Raw genomic sequence first — 22,500 nt, forward strand, 5'->3', positions numbered from 1 at the left:
TTGAGCCCCGTCCAACGGTTCATTTGGGTCGTACCCCTCGCCCGCAGAGCGCCATCGAGGGAGGTAGCCAGAATCTAGACAGATTGTTACAGGAGCTGGAGAGGATGGAGAACGGGAGATATTTCGGAAACCCTGACCCAGTGCAGAGAGATCAAGTGCAGGCTCCTTTCTACGACAGGACAGCGTCGATGCCAACCCTTCACAAGGAACCCGTTGGCTCTGGCCTGCCTCACCACTACCAGGGCCTCCCCTCGTCCCCCTCTCTCTGCAGCCGGGACAGGGACCTCTCCGCCTGTGGGACTCCCAGCCTGTGTGACAGTTCCCTGGGCAGCCAGGAGTCCCTCAGGGCAGGATTGTCCTCCGCCCCGGACCACAACGGTAGCTGGGAGAGGGCTATAATCAAGCAGGCTCCAGGGAAGGAGGAGGCTAAACTCAGCTCTCTGACTCCGGTGAGAGTGGGCTGGTTGCCCATCCAGAGAAGGGCCCTGTTGAGGGATGCTCCAGCCCCTGAACCCGGACATTCACACCTTCAGGTCAATCTGGCCAGCCAGGTAAGACATGCTGCAAACAGGGCTGTTCTGTTCCTGGAGAGCTACACTCCTGTAGGTTTTCTCTCCTACCCCAGTCGTAACTAACCTGGTTCAGCTAATCAACCAGCTAATTATTACAATCAGATGTGCTAGATTAGGGTTGGAGTGAAAACCTACAGGAGGGTATCTCTCCAGGAACAGGGTTGGAGTGAAACCTACAGGAGGGTATCTCTCCAGGAACAGGGTTGGAGTGAAACCTACAGGAGGGTATCTCTCCAGGAACAGGGTTGGAGTGAAACCTACAGGAAGGTATCTCCAGGAACAGGGTTGGAGTGAAACCTACAGGAGGGTATCTCTCCAGGAACAGGGTTGGAGTGAAACCTACAGGAAGGTATCTCCAGGAACAGGGTTGGAGTGAAACCTACAGGAAGGTATCTCCAGGTACAGGGTTGGAATGTAAACCTACAGGAGGGTGTTTCAATCCATTTAGAGCGTGTGATTCTTTACAGCCTCGTTGTTAGCTTTGTGTGTGATTCTTTACAGCCTCGTTGTTAGCTTTGTGTGTGTTTCTTTACAGCCTCGTTGTTAGCTTTGTGTGTGTTTCTTTACAGCCTCGTTGTTAGCTTTGTGTGTGATTCTTTACAGCCTTGTTGTTAGCTTTGTGTGTGTTTCTTTACAGCCTCGTTGTTAGCTTTGTGTGTGTGTCTTTACAGCCTCGTTGTTTGCTTTGTGTGTGTTTCTTTACAGCCTCGTTGTTTACTTTGTGTACGTCATTTACTGTAGATGAATTGTATGATTATAGTGACTTGCATCTTCAGGAATGCATCGCCCACATGTGCTTATTAGACACTGTGATGCCGCAGCAGCAGCAAAAAGAACAATAACAAGTAGGAAGTAGTAGCAGAAGAGAGCTGTGTTGTGAAAGGAATGGTTGGCACTAAGTTCTTTACAGTAACGCGGCTTGGACCCCTAAGAGAAAGCAGAAGCACACTGTAAACCAATACTATAGGATCCAGACATTCAGACAGACAGAGGTTAAAGTGTCTGGGCCAGACTTAGAGGGTAGCCTGATTTACCTCTCCTAACACTTTGACCTCTGGGTAGAAGTAATGTGTGATTGGCTGGCTGTGGGGTATATGGTGTACGCTGCCAGGTGCCTGGGTGACCGAGACAGAGAGAGAGAGAGAGAGAGAGAGAGAGAGAGAGAGAAAAAGAGAGACAGAGACAGGCAGAAAGCCTTTAGTAGTCCAGTCTCAGATGTTCAGTACAGGGAGAGAGAGTTGCTTTGGCATCGTCTGAAAACAACTAACTCAGCAGGAATTGGTTCTCAGAAGGTTTATGTGCGGTGTGATATTGGCACAGCCAGTAAAAGAGCTTTATGCACCACTGGATGCCATGCCTGTGTGTAGTAGGGCAAAGTCAGTGGTGTTGTTTTCCCAATGGAATTATGCTAGCTATAGCTGTATACTGTAGCTAGCTATGGACGGACTAGGATCTAAAATGATGGAATTATGCTAGCTATAGCTATATACTGTAGCTAGCTATGGACGGACTAGGATCTAAAATTATATATTTATGCTAGCTATAGCTATGTAGCTAGCTAGGGACGGACTAGGATCTGAAATACTGTAATTATGCTAGCTATAGCTGTATACTGTAGCTAGCTATGGACGGACTAGGATCTAAAATGATATATTTATGCTAGCTATAGCTATGTAGCTAGCTAGGGACGGACTAGGATCTGAAATAATGTAATTATGCTAGCTATAGCTATGTAGCTAGCTAGGGACGGACTAGGATCTGAAATAATGTAATTATGCTAGCGATAGCTATAAACTGTAGCTAGCTAGGGATGGACTAGGATCTGAAATAATGTAATTATGCTAGCGATAGCTATGTAGCTAGCTAGGGATGGACTAGGATCTGAAATAATGTAATTATGCTAGCTATAGCTATATACTGTATCTAGCTAGGGATGGACTAGGATCTGAAATAATGTAATTATGCTAGCTATAGCTATATACTGTATCTAGTTAGGGACGGACTAGGATCTGAAATAATGTAATTATGCTAGCTATAGCTATGTAGCTAGCTAGGGATGGACTAGGATCTGAAATAATGTAATTATGCTAGCTATAGCTATGTAGCTAGCTAGGGATGGACTAGGATCTAAAATAATGTAATTATGCTAGCGATAGCTATGTAGCTAGCTAGGGATGGACTAGGATCTAAAATGATGTAATTATGCTAGCTATAGCTATATACTGTATCTAGCTAGGGATGGACTAGGATCTGAAATAATGTAATTATGCTAGTTATAGCTATGTAGCTAGCTAGGGATGGACTAGGATCTAAAATAATGTAATTATGCTAGCTATAGCTATATACTGTATCTAGCTAGGGATGGACTAGGATCTGAAATAATGTAATTATGCTAGCTATAGCTATGTAGCTAGCTAGGGATGGACTAGGATCTTAAATAATGTAATTATGCTAGCTATAGCTATGTCGCTAGATAGGGACGGACTAGGATCCGAAATCGGCCCGGGCATTTCTAAAACACTGGCTCATTGTTTTCTTTGAGGTCTCCACACCGGCCCACTTTTTAACTTGAGGATCCCATTATTAGCCAAATAATGATCATTCTGCGCTAAAATACCGGCCACTGGGCTAAAAATGGACCACCTCATCTGGCATTTTCCAGACCAGCTACAGTCTGTCTCTGTAGCTAGCTTTAAACGTTTTGCCTTGTCACTCACAACTCCCCATTACACTGATGCACCTTGTGGTAGAGACACGTCCTCATGTCTCACCTTGTAGTAGTGGTAGAGACACGTCCTCATGTCTCACCTTGTAGTAGTGGTAGAGACATGTCCTCATGTCTCACCTTGTAGTAGTGGTAGAGACACGTCCTCATGTCTCACCTTGTAGTAGTGGTAGAGACACGTCCTCATGTCTCACCTTGTAGTAGTGGTAGAGACACGTCCTCATGTCCCACCTTGTAGTAGAGACACGTCCTCATGTCTCACCTTGTAGTAGTGGTTAGAGACACGTCCTCATGTCCCACCTTGTAGTAGAGACACGTCCTCATGTCTCACCTTGTGGTAGAGACACGTCCTCATGTCCCACCTTGTAGTAGTGGTTAGAGACACGTCCTCATGTCTCACCTTGTAGTAGTGGTTAGAGACATGTCCTCATGTCTCACCTTGTAGTAGAGACACGTCCTCATGTCCAACCTTGTAGTAGTGGTAGAGACACGTCCTCATGTCTCACCTTGTAGTAGTGGTAGAGACACGTCCTCATGTCCCACCTTGTAGTAGTGGATAGAGACACGTCCTCATGTCTCACCTTGTAGTAGTGGTAGAGACACGTCCTCATGTCTCACCTTGTAGTAGTGGTAGAGACACGTCCTCATGTCTCACCTTGTAGTAGAGACACGTCCTCATGTCTCACCTTGTAGTAGTGGTAGAGACACGTCCTCATGTCTCACCTTGTAGTAGTGGTAGAGACACGTCCTCATGTCTCACCTTGTAGTAGTGGTAGAGACACGTCCTCATGTCTCACCTTGTAGTAGTGGTAGAGACACGTCCTCATGTCTCACCTTGTAGTAGTGGTAGAGACACGTCCTCATGTCTCACCTTGTAGTAGTGTTAGAGACACGTCCTCATGTCTCACCTTGTAGTAGTGTTAGAGACACGTCCTCATGTCTCACCTTGTAGTAGTGGTAGAGACACGTCCTCATGTCTCACCCTGTAGTAGTGTTAGAGACATGTCCTCATGTCTCACCTTGTAGTAGAGACACGTCCTCATGTCTCACCTTGTAGTAGAGACACGTCCTCATGTCTCACCTTGTAGTAGTGGTAGAGACACGTCCTCATGTCCCACCTTGTAGTAGTGGTAGAGACACGTCCTCATGTCCCACCTTGTAGTAGAGACATGTCCTCATGTCTCACCTTGTAGTAGTGGTAGAGACACGTCCTCATGTCCCACCTTGTAGTAGTGGTTAGAGACACGTCCTCATGTCTCACCTTGTAGTAGTGTTAGAGACACGTCCTCATGTCTCACCTTGTAGTAGTGGTAGAGACACGTCCTCATGTCTCACCTTGTAGTAGTGGTAGAGACACGTCCTCATGTCTCACCTTGTAGTAGTGGTTAGAGACACGTCCTCATGTCTCACCTTGTAGTAGAGACACGTCCTCATGTCTCACCTTGTGGTAGAGACACGTCCTCATGTCCCACCTTGTAGTAGTGGTAGAGACACGTCCTCATGTCTCACCTTGTAGTAGTGGTTAGAGACACGTCCTCATGTCTCACCTTGTGGTAGTGGTAGAGACATGTCCTCATGTCTCACCTTGTAGTAGTGGTAGAGACACGTCCTCATGTCTCACCTTGTAGTAGTGGTAGAGACACGTCCTCATGTCTCACCTTGTAGTAGTGGTAGAGACACGTCCTCATGTCTCACCTTGTAGTAGTGGTAGAGACACGTCCTCATGTCTCACCTTGTAGTAGTGTTAGAGACACGTCCTCATGTCTCACCTTGTAGTAGTGGTAGAGACACGTCCTCATGTCTCACCTTGTAGTAGTGGTAGAGACACGTCCTCATGTCTCACCTTGTAGTAGCGGTTAGAGACACGTCCTCATGTCTCACCTTGTGGTAGAGACACGTCCTCATGTCTCACCTTGTAGTAGTGGTAGAGACACGTCCTCATGTCTCACCTTGTAGTAGAGACATGTCCTCATGTCTCACCTTGTAGTAGTGGTTAGAGACACGTCCTCATGTCTCACCTTGTAGTAGAGACACGTCCTCATGTCTCACCTTGTGGTAGAGACACGTCCTCATGTCTCACCTTGTAGTAGTGGTAGAGACACGTCCTCATGTCTCACCTTGTAGTAGTGGTAGAGACACGTCCTCATGTCTCACCTTGTAGTAGTGGTAGAGACACGTCCTCATGTCTCACCTTGTAGTAGTGGTAGAGACACGTCCTCATGTCTCACCTTGTAGTAGTGGTAGAGACACGTCCTCATGTCTCACCTTGTAGTAGTGGTAGAGACACGTCCTCATGTCTCACCTTGTGGTAGTGGTAGAGACACGTCCTCATGTCTCACCTTGTAGTAGTGGATAGAGACACGTCCTCATGTCTCACCTTGTAGTAGTGGTAGAGACACGTCCTCATGTCTCACCTTGTAGTAGAGACACGTCCTCATGTCTCACCTTGTAGTAGTGGTAGAGACACGTCCTCATGTCTCACCTTGTAGTAGTGTTAGAGACACGTCCTCATGTCTCACCTTGTAGTAGTGGTAGAGACACGTCCTCATGTCTCACCTTGTAGTAGTGGTAGAGACACGTCCTCATGTCTCACCTTGTAGTAGTGTTAGAGACACGTCCTCATGTCTCACCTTGTAGTAGTGTTAGAGACACGTCCTCATGTCCCACCTTGTAGTAGTGGTAGAGACACGTCCTCATGCCTCACCTTGTAGTAGTGGTAGAGACACGTCCTCATGTCTCACCTTGTAGTAGTGTTAGAGACATGTCCTCATGTCTCACCTTGTAGTAGAGACACGTCCTCATGTCTCACCTTGTAGTAGAGACACGTCCTCATGTCTCACCTTGTAGTAGTGGTAGAGACACGTCCTCATGTCCCACCTTGTAGTAGTGGTAGAGACACGTCCTCATGTCTCACCTTGTAGTAGTGGTAGAGACACGTCCTCATGTCTCACCTTGTAGTAGTGTTAGAGACACGTCCTCATGTCTCACCTTGTAGTAGTGGTTAGAGACACGTCCTCATGTCTCACCTTGTAGTAGTGGTTAGAGACACGTCCTCATGTCTCACCTTGTAGTAGAGACACGTCCTCATGTCTCACCTTGTAGTAGAGACACGTCCTCATGTCTCACCTTGTGGTAGAGACACGTCCTCATGTCTCACCTTGTGGTAGAGACACGTCCTCATGTCCCACCTTGTAGTAGTGGTAGAGACACGTCCTCATGTCCCACCTTGTAGTAGTGGTAGAGACACGTCCTCATGTCTCACCTTGTAGTAGTGGTAGAGACACGTCCTCATGTCTCACCTTGTAGTAGTGTTAGAGACACGTCCTCATGTCTCACCTCGTAGTAGTGGTAGAGACACGTCCTCATGTCTCACCTTGTAGTAGTGGTAGAGACACGTCCTCATGTCTCACCTTGTGGTAGAGACACGTCCTCATGTCTCACCTTGTAGTAGTGGTTAGAGACACGTCCTCATGTCTCACCTTGTAGTAGTGGTAGAGACACGTCCTCATGTCTCACCTTGTGGTAGAGACATGTCCTCATGTCTCACCTTGTAGTAGTGGTAGAGACACGTCCTCATGTCTCACCTTGTAGTAGTGTTAGAGACACGTCCTCATGTCTCACCTTGTAGTAGAGACACGTCCTCATGTCTCACCTTGTAGTAGTGGTTAGAGACATGTCCTCATGTCTCACCTTGTAGTAGTGGTAGAGACACGTCCTCATGTCTCACCTTGTAGTAGTGGTTAGAGACACGTCCTCATGTCTCACCTTGTAGTAGAGACATGTCCTCATGTCTCACCTTGTAGTAGAGACACGCCCTCATGTCTCACCTTGTAGTAGTGGATAGAGACATGTCCTCATGTCTCACCTTGTAGTAGTGGTAGAGACACGTCCTCATGTCTCACCTTGTAGTAGAGACACGTCCTCATGTCTCACCTTGTGGTAGAGACACGTCCTCATGTCTCACCTTGTAGTAGTGGTAGAGACACGTCCTCATGTCCCACCTTGTAGTAGTGGTAGAGACACGTCCTCATGTCTCACCTTGTAGTAGTGGTAGAGACACGTCCTCATGTCTCACCTTGTAGTAGTGGTAGAGACACGTCCTCATGTCTCACCTTGTAGTAGTGGTAGAGACACGTCCTCATGTCTCACCTTGTGGTAGAGACACGTCCTCATGTCTCACCTTGTGGTAGAGACACGTCCTCATTGGTTGTTTCCTGTGATCCTCATGATGATGTAATGGGTAGACTGATACCAGGGGACAATAAAACAATAAAGAACTGAAGGGTGTCATACAAGTGATGTCATTTGTTTTGACCTTCAGTCAAATTCCGTATTTGTTGTGATTTTTTTTTTACAGGTGAGACTAAAACCGGCCATTACCCCTACCTTCCGGAAGAATCCTGTCAAGGGCAACGTGATCAGACCTGTAGGTATGTATAGTCCAAAAAGTCTTCACCCACGCTCATAACAGCTGGGTAGTCCTCGCTAATCTGGGAACTTTGGGATATTTACCGTCATTTTGTAACCCTACACACCCACACACACACACACACACACACACACACACACACACACACACACACACACACACACACACACACACACACACACACACACACACATTACACATATGATGCAGTCCCACGGAAGATAATAGGTAAGGGTCGAATTAAAACCTTGACTTTGCCATATCATCTGAGAGAGATACATCACCCTGCATCATGAAGACATCTCATGTGAGAGAGACACATCACCCTGCATCATGAAGACATCTCATGTGAGAGAGACACATCACCCTGCATCATGAAGACATCTCATGTGAGAGAGACACATCACCCTGCGTCAAGAAGACATCGCATGTGAGAGAGACACATCACCCTGCATCATGAAGACATCTCATGTGAGAGAGACACATCACCCTGCGTCAAGAAGACATCGCATGTGAGAGAGACACATCACCCTGCATCATGAAGACATCTCATGTGAGAGAGACACATCACCCTGCATCATGAAGACATCTCATGTGAGAGAGACACATCACCCTGCGTCAAGAAGACATCGCATGTGAGAGAGAACCATCACTCTGCGTCATGAAGACATCTCATATGAGAGAGACACATCACCCTGCATCATGAAGACATCTCATATGAGAGAGACACATCACCCTGCGTCAAGAAGACATCTCATGTCGGATTTTACAGGGTATTTTACAGAGTATTTTACTAGGTATTTTACAGGGTATTTTAGAGGGTATTTTACAGGGTATTTTACAGTGTATTTGACAGGGTATTTACAGGGTATTTTACAGGGTATTTACAGGGTATTTTACTGGGTATTTTACAGGGTATTTTACAGGGTATTTTACAGGGTATTTACAGGGTATTTTCCAGGGTATTTTCCAGGGTATTTTACTGGGTATTTTACTAGGTATTTTACTGGGTATTTTACAGGGTATTTTACTGGGTATTTTACAGGGTATTTTACAGGGTATTTTACATGGTATTTTACTAGGTATTTTACAGGGTATTTTACTGGGTATTTTACTGGGTATTTTACTAGGTATTTTACTGGGTATTTTACTGGGTATTTTACAGGGTATTTTACAGGGTATTTTACATGGTATTTTACTAGGTATTTTACAGGGTATTTTACTGGGTATTTTACTGGGTATTTTACTAGGTATTTTACAGGGTATTTTACTAGGTATTTTACTGGGTATTTTACTGGGTATTTTACAGGGTATTTTACAGGGTATTTTACTGGGTATTTTACAGGGTATTTTCCAGGGGTCACGGTTGTCTAAAGGATCAGACCAAAGTGCAGCATGGTTGTAGTTCCACATATTTATTTATTCTGTGAAACGTTGCAATACACAAATAACTTGAATAACAAACACAACAAACCGTGACGCAGCGAGAAATAAACACTACTCAAAAAATATAATCACCCACAAAACCCAGGAAGAAAAACCCCTACTTAAATATGATCTCCAATTAGAGGTAACGAGGACCAGCTGCCTCCAATTGGAGATCAACCCCAAAAAACAACAACATAGAAATAGAAAAACTAGAACTTAAACATAGAAATAGAAAACATAGAAAAACACAAAACACCCCCATGTCACGCCCTGACCTACTCTACCATAGAAAATCACATCTTACTATGGTCAGGATGTGACAAGAGACCCATCACCCTGCATCATGAAGACATCTCATGTGAGAGAGACACATCACCCTGCATCATGAAGACATCTCATGTGAGAGACACATCACCCTGCATAACGAAGACATCTCATGTGAGAGACCCATCACCCTGCATCATGAAGACATCTCATGTGAGAGAGACCCATCACCCTGCGTCATGAAGACATCTCATGTGAGAGAGACCCATCACCCTGCATCATGAAGACATCTCATGTGAGAGAGACCCATCACCCTGCATCATGAAGACATCTCATGTGAGAGAGACCCATCACCCTGCATCATGAAGACATCTCATGTGAGAGAGACCCATCACCCTGCATCATGAAGACATCTCATGTGAGAGACCCATCACCCTGCATCATGAAGACATCTCATGTGAGAGAGACCCATCACCCTGCGTCATGAAGACATCTCATGTGAGAGAGACCCATCACCCTGCATCATGAAGACATCTCATGTGAGAGACCCATCACCCTGCATCATGAAGACATCTCATGTGAGGGACCCATCACCCTGCATCATGAAGACATCTCATGTGAGAGAGACCCATCACCCTGCATCATGAAGACATCTCATGTGAGAGAGACCCATCACCCTGCATCATGAAGACATCTCATGTGAGGGACCCATCACCCTGCATCATGAAGACATCTCATGTGAGAGAGACCCATCACCCTGCATCATGAAGACATCTCATGTGAGAGAGACCCATCACCCTGCATCATGAAGACATCTCATGTGAGAGACCCATCACCCTGCATCATGAAGACATCTCATGTGAGAGAGACCCATCACCCTGCATCATGAAGACATCTCATGTGAGAGACCCATCACCCTGCATCATGAAGACATCTCATGTGAGAGACCCATCACCCTGCATCATGAAGACATCTCATGTGAGAGAGACCCATCACCCTGCGTCATGAAGACATCTCATGTGAGAGAGACCCATCACCCTGCATCATGAAGACATCTCATGTGAGAGACCCATCACCCTGCATCATGAAGACATCTCATGTGAGAGACACATCACCCTGCATCATGAAGACATCTCATGTGAGAGAGACCCATCACCCTGCGTCATGAAGACATCTCATGTGAGAGACCCATCACCCTGCATCATGAAGACATCTCATGTGAGAGACCCATCACCCTGCATCATGAAGACATCTCATGTGAGAGAGACCCATCACCCTGCATCATGAAGACATCTCATGTGAGAGACCCATCACCCTGCGTCATGAAGACATCTCATGTGAGAGAGACCCATCACCCTGCATCATGAAGACATCTCATGTGAGAGACCCATCACCCTGCATCATGAAGACATCTCATGTGAGAGACCCATCACCCTGCATCATGAAGACATCTCCAGAATGTATCAATAGAAACAATGTTCACCATTGTGTGATGTGAATAATTATCAGACCTTGTGTTTTACTAATATAATTGATTCTTCAGACTATAACCTAGTTTATTGTGAACAGATGCTGCCTTTTTTTTCGTGAATGGTCATCAATGATACTTGAGACAATCCACATGCTTGGCTCATTTGACCCACCTGCAAAAGTGACTGTTTTACTATTTGATCGAGAAGTTTAGTCTGTGTGTCTCTCTCTCTCTCTCTCTCTCTGCCTCTCTCTCTCTCTCTCTCTCTGCCTCTCTCTCTGTCTCTCTCTCTGTCTCTCTCTCTCTCTGCTTCTCTCTCTCTCTCTCTCTTGCTCTCTCTCTCTCTCTCTGCCTCTCTCTCTGTCTCTTGCTCTCTCTCTCTCTCTCTCTGTCTCTCTCTATGCTTCTCTCTCTCTCTGTCTCTCTCTCTCTCTCTGCTTCTCTCTCTCTCTTGCTCTCTCTCTCTCTCTGCTTCTCTCTCTCTCTATCTCTCTCTGTCTCTCTCTCCCTCCCCCCCTCTCTCTCTAGCTCCCCCCTCTCTTTCTCTAGCTCCCCCCTCTCTTTCTCTCTCTCTCTCCCCCACCTTTCTCTCCTTCTCTCCCTCCCTCCCTGGCTTGGGCATGTCGGTTGCAAGCTAGAGATGTCTGTTTTTTTGTATGGGCTGTGTTTCAATCCACTGCATCCTCCCGATGTCGGCCTTCCGCATCTGTGGTGGAAAGTGACAGAGCAACAGTGTTGTTTGTCAGATCAGGAGACATCCCTGAAAATCGGTCTTCTCACAAAAACATCTGTAGTGAGTACAGTTTGACTCCACTAATGGAAAGGGGAGACTCTCACAAACACGACGGTGTTCTCCGGTTTGTTCTACGACCCCCACCAGTGTCACGGGCCTCGTCTGAAGGTAATACGGTACCAGTTTAAACACGGGCCTCATCTGAAGGTAATCCGGTACCGGTTTAAACACGGGCCTCGTCTGAAGGTAATCCGGTACCGGTTTAAACACGGGCCTCGTCTGAAGGAAATCCGGGTACCAGTTTAAACACGGGCCTCGTCTGAAGGTAATCCGGTACCAGTTTAAACACGGGCCTCGTCTGAAGGTAATCCGGTACCAGTTTAAACACGGGCCTCGTCTGAAGGTAACCCGGTACCAGTTTAAACACGGGCCTCGTCTGAAGGTAATCCGGGTACCAGTTTAAACACGGGCCTCGTCTGAAGGTAACCCAGTACCAGTTTAAACACGGGCCTCGTCTGAAGGTAATCCGGGTACCAGTTTAAACACGGGCCTCGTCTGAAGGTAACCCGGTACCAGTTTAAACACGGGCCTCGTCTGAAGGTAATCCGGTACCGGTTTAAACACGGGCCTCGTCTGAAGGTAATCCGGTACCAGTTTAAACACGGGCCTCGTCTGAAGGTAACCCGGTACCAGTTTAAACACGGGCCTCGTCTGAAGGTAATCCGGTACCGGTTTAAACACGGGCCTCGTCTGAAGGAAATCCGGGTACCAGTTTAAACACGGGCCTCGTCTGAAGGTAATCCGGTACCAGTTTAAACACGGGCCTCGTCTGAAGGTAATCCGGTACCAGTTTAAACACGGGCCTCGTCTGAAGGTAATCCGGTACCAGTTTAAACACGGGCCTCGTCTGAAGGTAATCCGGTACCGGTTTAAACACGGGCCTCGTCTGAAGGTAACCCGGTACCAGTTTAAACACGGGCCTCGTCTGAAGGTAACCCGGTACCAGTTTAAACACGGGCCTCGTCTGAAGGTAATCCGGGTACCAGTTTAAACACGGGCCTCGTCTGAAGGTAACCCAGTACCAGTTTAAACACGGGCCTCGTCTGAAGGTAACCCAGTACCAGTTTAAACATGGGCCTCATCTGAAGGTAACCCGGTACCAGTTTAAACACGGGCCTCGTCTGAAGGTAACCCGGTACCAGTTTAAACACGGGCCTCGTCTGAAGGTAATCCGGTACCAGTTTAAACACGGGCCTCGTCTGAAGGTAATCCGGTACCAGTTTAAACACGGGCCTCGTCTGAAGGTAATCCGGTACCAGTTTAAACACGGGCCTCGTCTGAAGATAATCCGGGTACCGGTTTAAACACGGGCCTCGTCTGAAGGTAATCCGGTACCAGTTTAAACACGGGCCTCATCTGAAGGTAATCCGGTACCGGTTTAAACACGGGCCTCGTCTGAAGGTAATCCGGTACCGGTTTAAACACGGGCCTCGTCTGAAGGTAACCCGGTACCGGTTTAAACACGGGCCTCGTCTGAAGGTAATCCGGGTACCAGTTTATAAAATGAATGGAGGTATGGAGGTAGTTTTGTGCCAACAAACCAAGGTGTTAATACGTGTGCAAATATATGAATATTATTTCCTGAGTTTTCTTATATCTCCTAAATTTAGGACAGACACTTCAAAACCTTATTCCTTATGATTTATATTTTGACTGCCTTTTTTTTGTCATTGATGAATGTGTTATTCAATGCGTTTCTATGGGCTATGGTAGGCAATGGCCAAACTCAACATTTGCCACCCACTCCCCAGGCTTACACTATTAGAGGTTTTAATACATACTTTTAAATTATACCAAGTGAGCTAAACATAAACATTCTAAATCAAATAATATATTAAAATATAATACATTTTTTGTAAGTTCTTATGTTACTTAAATACATGTAATTTTGTCCTTGATTTTTGTTGTTGTTGTTGAAATACTGTATAATTCCATTCATTCCTATGAAGGGCAGCTTCTTCTGAGGACAGCCAATATGGCCGCCCGTTGGCCAATACATAGCATCAGCAATCACATTTACATCATTGGTGGTTACTAGTGACAACCCGTTTTGTTGTTGTCGTGTTATCCTATTATACTGACTTCCTAACCGTCCTATCACGAGTGGTGACATCATCAGTACATTTACATTTACATTTAAGTCATTTAGCAGACGCTCTTATCCAGAGCGACTTACAAATTGGTGCATTCACCTATAATAATCAGTAAGTTGAGATCCAGCCAATCAGGGTTTCCGTCAGTGTGTGTGTGAACCTGTGTTGTCATGATTCGACGCTGAAGAGGGGGTGGTGAAAGATCCACCTCATCGCTCTACAACGCCAACATCCTTTATTAATAATAACGTCAGCAGAGGAATGTCAAGGTGTTTATGAGTCACAGTGAGTCACAACCTTTATGTAACTAGGCAAGTCAGTTAAGAACAAATTCTTATTTATAATGACGGCCTACCGGGGAACAGTGGGGTTAACTGCCTTGTTCAGGGGCAGAATAACAAACGTTTACCTTGTCAGCTCTGGGGATTCAATCCAGCAACTTTTTGGTTACTGGCCCAACCCTCTAACCACTAGGCTACCTGCCGCCCCTCCACTCTAACCACTAGGCTACCTGCCGCCCCTCCACTCTAACCACTAGGCTACCTGCCTCCCCTCCACTCTAACCACTAGGCTACCTGCCGCCCCTCTGCTCTAACCACTAGGCTACCTGCCTTCCCTCCACTCTAACCACTAGGCTACCTGCTTCCCCTCCACTCTAACCACTAGGCTACCTGCCTTCCCTCCACTCTAACCACTAGGCTACCTGCCACCCCTACGCTCTAACCACTAGGCTACATGCCTCCCCTCCACTCTAACCACTCGGCTACCTGCTTCCCCTCCACTCTAACCACTAGGCTACCTACCACCCCTCCACTCTAACCACTAGGCTACATGCCTCCCCTCCACTCTAACCACTAGGCTACCTGCCTCCCCTCCACTCTAACCACTAGGCTACCTGCCGTCCCTCCACTCTAACCACTAGGCTACCCGCCGTCCCTACACTCTAACCACTAGGCTACCCGCCGCCCCTCCACTCTAACCACTAGGCTACCCGCCGCCCCTCCACTCTAACCACTAGGCTACCCGCCGCCCCTCCACTCTAACCACTAGACTACCCGCCGCCCCTCCACTCTAACCACTAGGCTACCCGCCGCCCCTCCACTCTAACCACTAGGCTACCTGCCTCCCCTCCACTCTAACCACTAGGCTACCTGCCGTCCCTCCACTCTAACCACTAGGCTACCTGCCGCCCCTCCACTCTAACCACTAGGCTACCTTCCGCCCCTCCACTCTAACCACTAGGCTACCTGCCACCCCTCCACTCTAACCACTAGGCTACCTGCCACCCCTCCACTCTAACCACTAGGCTACCTTCCGCCCCTCCACTCTAACCACTAGGCTACCTGCTTCCCCTCCACTCTAACCACTAGGCTACCCGCCGCCCCTCCACTCTAACCACTAGGCTACCCGCCGCCCCTCCACTCTAACCACTAGGCTACCCGCCTCCCCTCCACTCTAACCACTAGGCTACCTGCCGCCCCTCCACTCTAACCACTAGGCTACCTGCCGCCCCTCCACTCTAACCACTAGGCTACCTGCCTCCCCTCCACTCTAACCACTAGGCTACCTGCCGCCCCTCCACTCTAACCACTAGGCTACCTGCCGCCCCTCCACTCTAACCACTAGGCTACCTGCCTCCCCTCCACTCTAACCACTAGGCTACCCTGCCGCCCCTCCACTCTAACCACTAGGCTAACCACCGCCCCTAAAATGACATGACCCCGACATGGTATAAACACGCAACCTTCTGATGAAGTTATTGTTTCTTGACACACAGAGGGAGAGGTGGAGAAAGTGGAGTGGAGTCAACCCAGCATTAACACTGTGGGGCTCAGAACGAGGAGGCTTCCTGACCAGGCTCCTTCTCCCAGTACTCACCACCAGGTAACTGACCAGGCTCCTTCTCCCAGTACTCACCACCAGGTAACTGATCAGGCTCCTTCTCCCAGTACTCACCACCAGGTAACTGACCAGGCTCCTTCTCCCAGTACTCACCACCAGGTAACTGATCAGGCTCCTTCTCCCAGTACTCACCACCAGGTAACTGATCAGGCTCCTTCTCCCAGTACTCACCACCAGGTAACTGACCAGGCTCCTTCTCCCAGTACTCACCACCAGGTAACTGATCAGGCTCCTTCTCCCAGTACTCACCACCAGGTAACTGATCAGGCTCCTTCTCCCAGTACTCACCACCAGGTAACTGATCAGGCTCCTTCTCCCAGTACTCACCACCAGGTAACTGACCAGGCTCCTTCTCCCAGTACTCACCACCAGGTAACTGGTCAGGCTCCTTCTCCCAGTACTCACCACCAGGTAACTGATCAGGCTCCTTCTCCCAGTACTCACCACCAGGTAACTGATCAGGCTCCTTCTCCCAGTACTCACCACCAGGTAACTGATCAGGCTCCTTCTCCCAGTACTCACCACCAGGTAACTGATCAGGCTCCTTCTCCCAGTACTCACCACCAGGTAACTAACTGATCAGGCTCCTTCTCCCAGTACTCACCACCAGGTAACTAACTGATCAGGCTCCTTCTCCCAGTACTCACCACCAGGTAACTGATCAGGCTCCTTCTCCCAGTACTCACCACCAGGTAACTGATCAGGCTCCTTCTCCCAGTACTCACCACCAGGTAACTGATCAGGCTCCTTCTCCCAGTACTCACCACCAGGTAACTGATCAGGCTCCTTCTCCCAGTACTCACCACCAGGTAACTGATCAGGCTCCTTCTCCCAGTACTCACCACCAGGTAACTAACTGATCAGGCTCCTTCTCCCAGTACTCACCACCAGGTAACTGATCAGGCTCCTTCTCCCAGTACTCACCACCAGGTAACTAACTGATCAGGCTCCTTCTCCCAGTACTCACCACCAGGTAACTAACTGATCAGGCTCCTTCTCCCAGTACTCACCACCAGGTAACTAACTGATCAGGCTCCTTCTCCCAGTACTCACCACCAGGTAACTAACTGATCAGGCTCCTTCTCCCAGTACTCACCACCAGGTAACTGATCAGGCTCCTTCTCCCAGTACTCACCACCAGGTAACTGATCAGGCTCCTTCTCCCAGTACTCACCACCAGGTAACTAACTGATCAGGCTCGTTCTCCCAGTACTCACCACCAGGTAACTAACTGATCAGACTCCTTCTCCCAGTACTCACCACCAGGTAACTGATCAGGCTCCTTCTCCCAGTACTCAACACCAGGTAACTGATCAGGCTCCTTCTCCCAGTACTCACCACCAGGTAACTGATCAGGCTCCTTCTCCCAGTACTCACCACCAGGTAACTGATCAGGCTCCTTCTCCCAGTACTCACCACCAGGTAACTGGTCAGGCTCCTTCTCCCAGTACTCACCGCCAGGTAACTGATCAGGCTCCTTCTCCCAGTACTCACCACCAGGTAACTAACTGATCAGGCTCCTTCTCCCAGTACTCACCACCAGGTAACTGATCAGGCTCCTTCTCCCAGTACTCAACACCAGGTAACTGGTCAGGCTCCTTCTCCCAGTACTCACCACCAGGTAACTGATCAGGCTCCTTCTCCCAGTACTCACCACCAGGTAACTGATCAGGCTCCTTCTCCCAGTACTCACCACCAGGTAACTGATCAGACTCCTTCTCCCAGTACTCACCACCAGGTAACTGATCAGGCTCCTTCTCCCAGTACTCAACACCAGGTAACTGGTCAGGCTCCTTCTCCCAGTACTCACCACCAGGTAACTGATCAGGCTCCTTCTCCCAGTACTCACCACCAGGTAACTGATCAGGCTCCTTCTCCCAGTACTCACCACCAGGTAACTGATCAGACTCCTTCTCCCAGTACTCACCACCAGGTAACTGATCAGGCTCCTTCTCCCAGTACTCACCACCAGTTAACTGATCAGGCTCTTTCTCCCAGTACTCACCACCAGGTAACTGATCAGGCTCCTTCTCCCAGTACTCACCGCCAGGTAACTGATCAGGCTCCTTCTCCCAGTACTCACCACCAGGTAACTGATCTGGGACATGTCTTTAAGGGTATACATACAGTCCATATAATGGATACTGTGTTGTCCATTGTCTGTTCTAACACCCCAGAGGCAGTGAAGAGAGATGTTAAATGAAGGAGAGAGGACCACATTAGAAGGGTGTGGGTTGGATTCAACCCTGGCATGTATCTGTTCTGAAGGCAGAGCCAGTAACCACTAGACCACCCCAGGCTGTAGTTTGTGTAAAGGCTGTGCTGTGGGATTTATAAAGATACTATTTGAAGAGGTATCATAGACCGGATTCTATCGCAGGGCCTCAATACACCACATGACAAACACCCTCTGACTCTGTCTGTCTGGAATGCAGGACTGTTTTCTTAGTGCTCAGGCTTGGACATGTTTCTAAAGATCCTCGGCTTCAACAGTTGTGTTCAAGATAGCTAGTAGCTCATTGTTACATCCGAAGAGGGGATGGGCTTTTAGCCCTGCTGTCTGCTGGCTCTGTTTGCTGTGTGCTGGCTCTGTTTGCTGTCTGCTGGCTCTGTTTGCTGTGTGCTGGCTCTGTTTGCTGTGTGCTGGCTCTGTTTGCTGTGTGCTGGCTCTGTTTGCTGTGTGCTGGCTCTGCTTGTTGTCTGCTGGCTCTGTTTGCTGTGTGCTGGCTCTGCTTGCTGTCTGCTGGCTCTGTTTGCTGTGTGCTGGCTCTGTTTGCTGTCTGCTGGCTCTGTTTGTTGTCTGCTGGCTCTGTTTGCTGTGTGCTGGCTGTGCTTGTTGTCTGCTGGCTCTGTTTGCTGCTGTGGCTGTTGTTAATAAGCATGGGGAGAGACAATCATATGACAGCCAAATAAGAAGAAGCCTTAGGTACTAACCACTGACACACACAGTTATTGTGCCACATAAAATGCCCCAAGTTAGTAAGACAAGAGAAACCAATCAGCCATTGTTGAGCATGCGGAGAGGCTGTCATATGATAACAGTACAAACAGCAAGCTTAAGTTACCACTGAAAGGCAGAGTTGGCTTTCAACAACAACCACCACAACAGCAACCACCATAACAACCCCCACCACAACAACAACAACAACCACCATAACAACAACAACCCCTACCATAACAACAACCACAACAGCAACAACAACAACAACAACAACCACCATAACAACCACAACAGCAACAACAACAACAACAACCACCACCACAACAACAACAACAACCACAACAACCACCACCACAACAACAACAACAACAACAACCACCACCACAACAACAACAACAACAACCACAACAACAACAACACCAACACCGTTTTTGTTGGTACAACATAACATTATATAATTATGATGAGTGAACCCTCCTGTTTCAGATAAACGAACATAAACACATTATGAAGACACCTGAAACAGGTAGTGGTTTAACTAACACATTATGAAGACACCTGAAACAGGTAGTGGTTTAACTAACACATTATGAAGACACCTGAAACAGGTAGTGGTTTAACTAACACATTATGAAGACACCTGAAACAGGAAGTGGTTTAACTAACACATTATGAAGACACCTGAAACAGGTAGTGGTTTAACTAACACATTATGAAGACACCTGAAACAGGTAGTGGTTTAACTAACACATTATGAAGACACCTGAAACAGGTAGCGGTTTAACTAACACATTATGAAGACACCTGAAACAGGTAGCAGTTTAACTAACAGATTATGAAGACACCTGAAACAGGTAGTGGTTTAACTAACACATTATGAAGACACCTGAAACAGGAAGTGGTCTAACTAACACATTATGAAGACACCTGAAACAGGTAGTGGTCTAACTAACACATCATGAAGACACCTGAAACAGGTAGTGGTTTAACTAACACATTATGAAGACACCTGAAACAGGTAGTGGTTTAACTAACACATTATGAAGACACCTGAAACAGGTAGTGGTTTAACTAACACATTATGAAGACACCTGAAACAGGTAGTGGTCTAACTAACACATTATGAAGACACCTGAAACAGGAAGTGGTCTAACTAACACATTATGAAGACACCTGAAACAGGTAGTGGTTTAACTAACACATTATGAAGACACCTGAAACAGGAAGTGGTCTAACTAACACATTATGAAGACACCTGAAACAGGAAGTGGTTTAACTAACACATTATGAAGACACCTGAAACAGGTAGCGGTTTAACTAACACATTATGAAGACACCTGAAACAGGTAGCGGTTTAACTAATACATTATGAAGACACCTGAAACAGGTAGTGGTTTAACTAACACATTATGAAGACACCTGAAACAGGTAGTGGTTTAACTAACACATTATGAAGACACCTGAAACAGGAAGTGGTTTAACTAACACATTATGAAGACACCTGAAACAGGAAGTGGTTTAACTAACACATTATGAAGACATCTGAAACAGGAAGTGGTTTAACTAACACATTATGAAGACACCTGAAACAGGTAGTGGTTTAACTAACACATTATGAAGACATCTGAAACAGGAAGTGGTTTAACTAACACACTATGAAGACACCTGAAACAGGAAGTGGTTTAACTAACACATTATGAAGTTGCCTAATCTACATTATTGTTATCCTTCTCTTCTTCTCTCTTCTCTCTTCTTCTTCTTCTCTCTTTTCTTCTCCTTTCCCACAGGTCTCAGGCAAGGAAAGCTCAGTGCCAAGGGAGAGGGACAACAGGTCTTTAGGTTGGCAGGATCAGAGGAGAAGTTGGGCTAACAGGACATCATCACACCTCAGTGGTAGTGGGACTCCTACCCAGTCTACCAACACCCTCCCTGGGGCTAACACTAACTCAGAGCCTACCAAGATGAGCCCTCTACACAGAACAACCAGCAACAACCAACAGCCCTCACACACTGAGGTTACCCCCTCTGGAACCAAATCTGCACCGTACAGGAGCAACAATCCTCTATGTAGGACAAACAGCGTCCAACAGAAACCCTCACAAGCTGAGTTAACTCTTTATAGAACCAGCTCAGAGCCTTACAGAGCAACCTCTCTACACAAAAGAACAAGTAGTCTTCCACAACCTTCTCCTGCTGGGGTAGTATCATCCCCGGCCCCTGGGACCACTACAGGTACTACCATGGTCCTGAAGACAACTAAACCAGCCTTCTCCTCCATCACTATCGCCTCCAAGAAGATCTCCAGGACGGCAAGCCTCCCTGGATCTAGAACCCCCAGACCCCAGAGCTACCACTCTGACGACGCCAGGGTCCCAGGCTATAAAACCCCCAGGCCCCAGAGCTACCACTCTGACGAGGCCAGGGTCCCAGGCTATAAAACCCCCAGGCCCCAGAGCTACCACTCTGACGAGGCCAGGGTCCCAGGCTATAAAACCCCCAGCCCCCAGAGCTACCACTCTGACGAGGCCAGGGTCACAGGCTATAAAGCCCCCAGACCCCAGAGCTACCACTCTGACGAGGCCAGGGTCCCAGGCTATAAAACCCCCAGACCCCAGAGCTACCACTCTGACGAGACCAGGGTCCCAGGCTATAAAGCCCCCAGGCCCCAGAGCTACCACTCTGACGAGGCCAGGATCCCAGGCTATAAAGCCCCCAGACCCCAGAGCTACCACTCTGACGAGACCAGGGTCCCAGGCTATAAAGCCCCCAGGCCCCAGAGCTACCACTCTGACGAGGCCAGGATCCCAGGCTATAAAGCCCCCAGACCCCAGAGCTACCACTCTGACGAGACCAGGGTCCCAGGCTATAAAGCCCCCAGGCCCCAGAGCTACCACTCTGACGAGACCAGGGTCCCAGGCTATAAAACCCCCAGCCTCCAGAGCTACCACTCTGACGAGACCAGGGTCCCAGGCTATAAAGCCCCCAGGCCCCAGAGCTACCACTCTGACGAGTCCAGAGTCCCAGGCTATAAAACCCCCAGCCTCCAGAGCTACCACTCTGACGAGACCAGGGTCCCAGGCTATAAAACCCCCAGCCCCCAGAGCTACCACTCTGATGAGGCCAGGGTCCCAGGCTATAAAACCCCCAGCCCCCAGAGCTACCACTCTGACGAGTCCAGGGTCCCAGGCTATAAAACCCCCAGCCTCCAGAGCTACCACTCTGACGAGGACAGGGTCCCAGGCTATAAAGCCCCCAGCCTCCAGAGCTACCACTCTGACGAGGCCAGGGTCCCAGGCTATAAAACCCCCAGCCTCCAGAGCTACCACTCTGACGAGGCCAGACTCTCCACCACCTGCACCTCTATCACCCAGCAGGACCAGGTCCATCATCACCACTCCACCGATAACGACCCCAGCTCCACCCCTGTCACCCTCAGGAGAAAGACCACCGCCACCATAGTGAAAGTGACCGAGCACAGAAGGATGAACTCTGAACCTGTCAACCGACTGAACGGAAGGCAGAGCCCTGTTTCATCTGTGTCAGGTGACCAACCAAATGATCAGGGCACGGTGGTTCACAGAAGAAAGGCCACCATCATAAAAGTGACAGAGCACAGAGAGAGCTGCTGCCCGGGTCAGGATGCCAGTGGTGGGGACACCAGCAGTAGACCGTCAGAGTACAGACACAACTCCCCGTGGCAACAAGGAGCCATGAATTCACCCATGAACTCTATGGAGTCACTCCAGAGTACCCCTCCCTCCCAGTACCTTCTAGAACCATCTATGGACAGGATAGACAGGCACAACTCTGCTCTGTTCGGGACTCCTAACAAGTTCACCTCAACCACTACAGTTGCCCTTAGGGACCCAGAGGGAAGCAGAG

General features: G+C 48.2%; 1 protein-coding gene across 1 annotated transcript in view; it reads left to right on the forward strand.

Annotated features, from left to right (window-relative positions):
* Positions 1-22,500, forward strand: part of LOC115181566 (trithorax group protein osa) — a 25,595-nt gene that overhangs the window by 1,986 nt on the left and 1,109 nt on the right. The window contains exons 2-5 of the mRNA XM_029743461.1: positions 1-551; positions 7,655-7,727; positions 15,553-15,659; positions 20,406-22,500. The exon at positions 1-551 is cut by the window's left edge and continues 656 nt beyond it; the exon at positions 20,406-22,500 is cut by the window's right edge and continues 1,109 nt beyond it. Coding sequence (XP_029599321.1) covers positions 1-551; positions 7,655-7,727; positions 15,553-15,659; positions 20,406-22,500 — 2,826 coding nt within the window. The remainder of the gene's footprint in view (positions 552-7,654; positions 7,728-15,552; positions 15,660-20,405) is intronic.

This window comes from Salmo trutta, unplaced genomic scaffold (assembly GCF_901001165.1).
Source record: "Salmo trutta unplaced genomic scaffold, fSalTru1.1, whole genome shotgun sequence".
NCBI lineage: Eukaryota > Metazoa > Chordata > Actinopteri > Salmoniformes > Salmonidae > Salmo > Salmo trutta.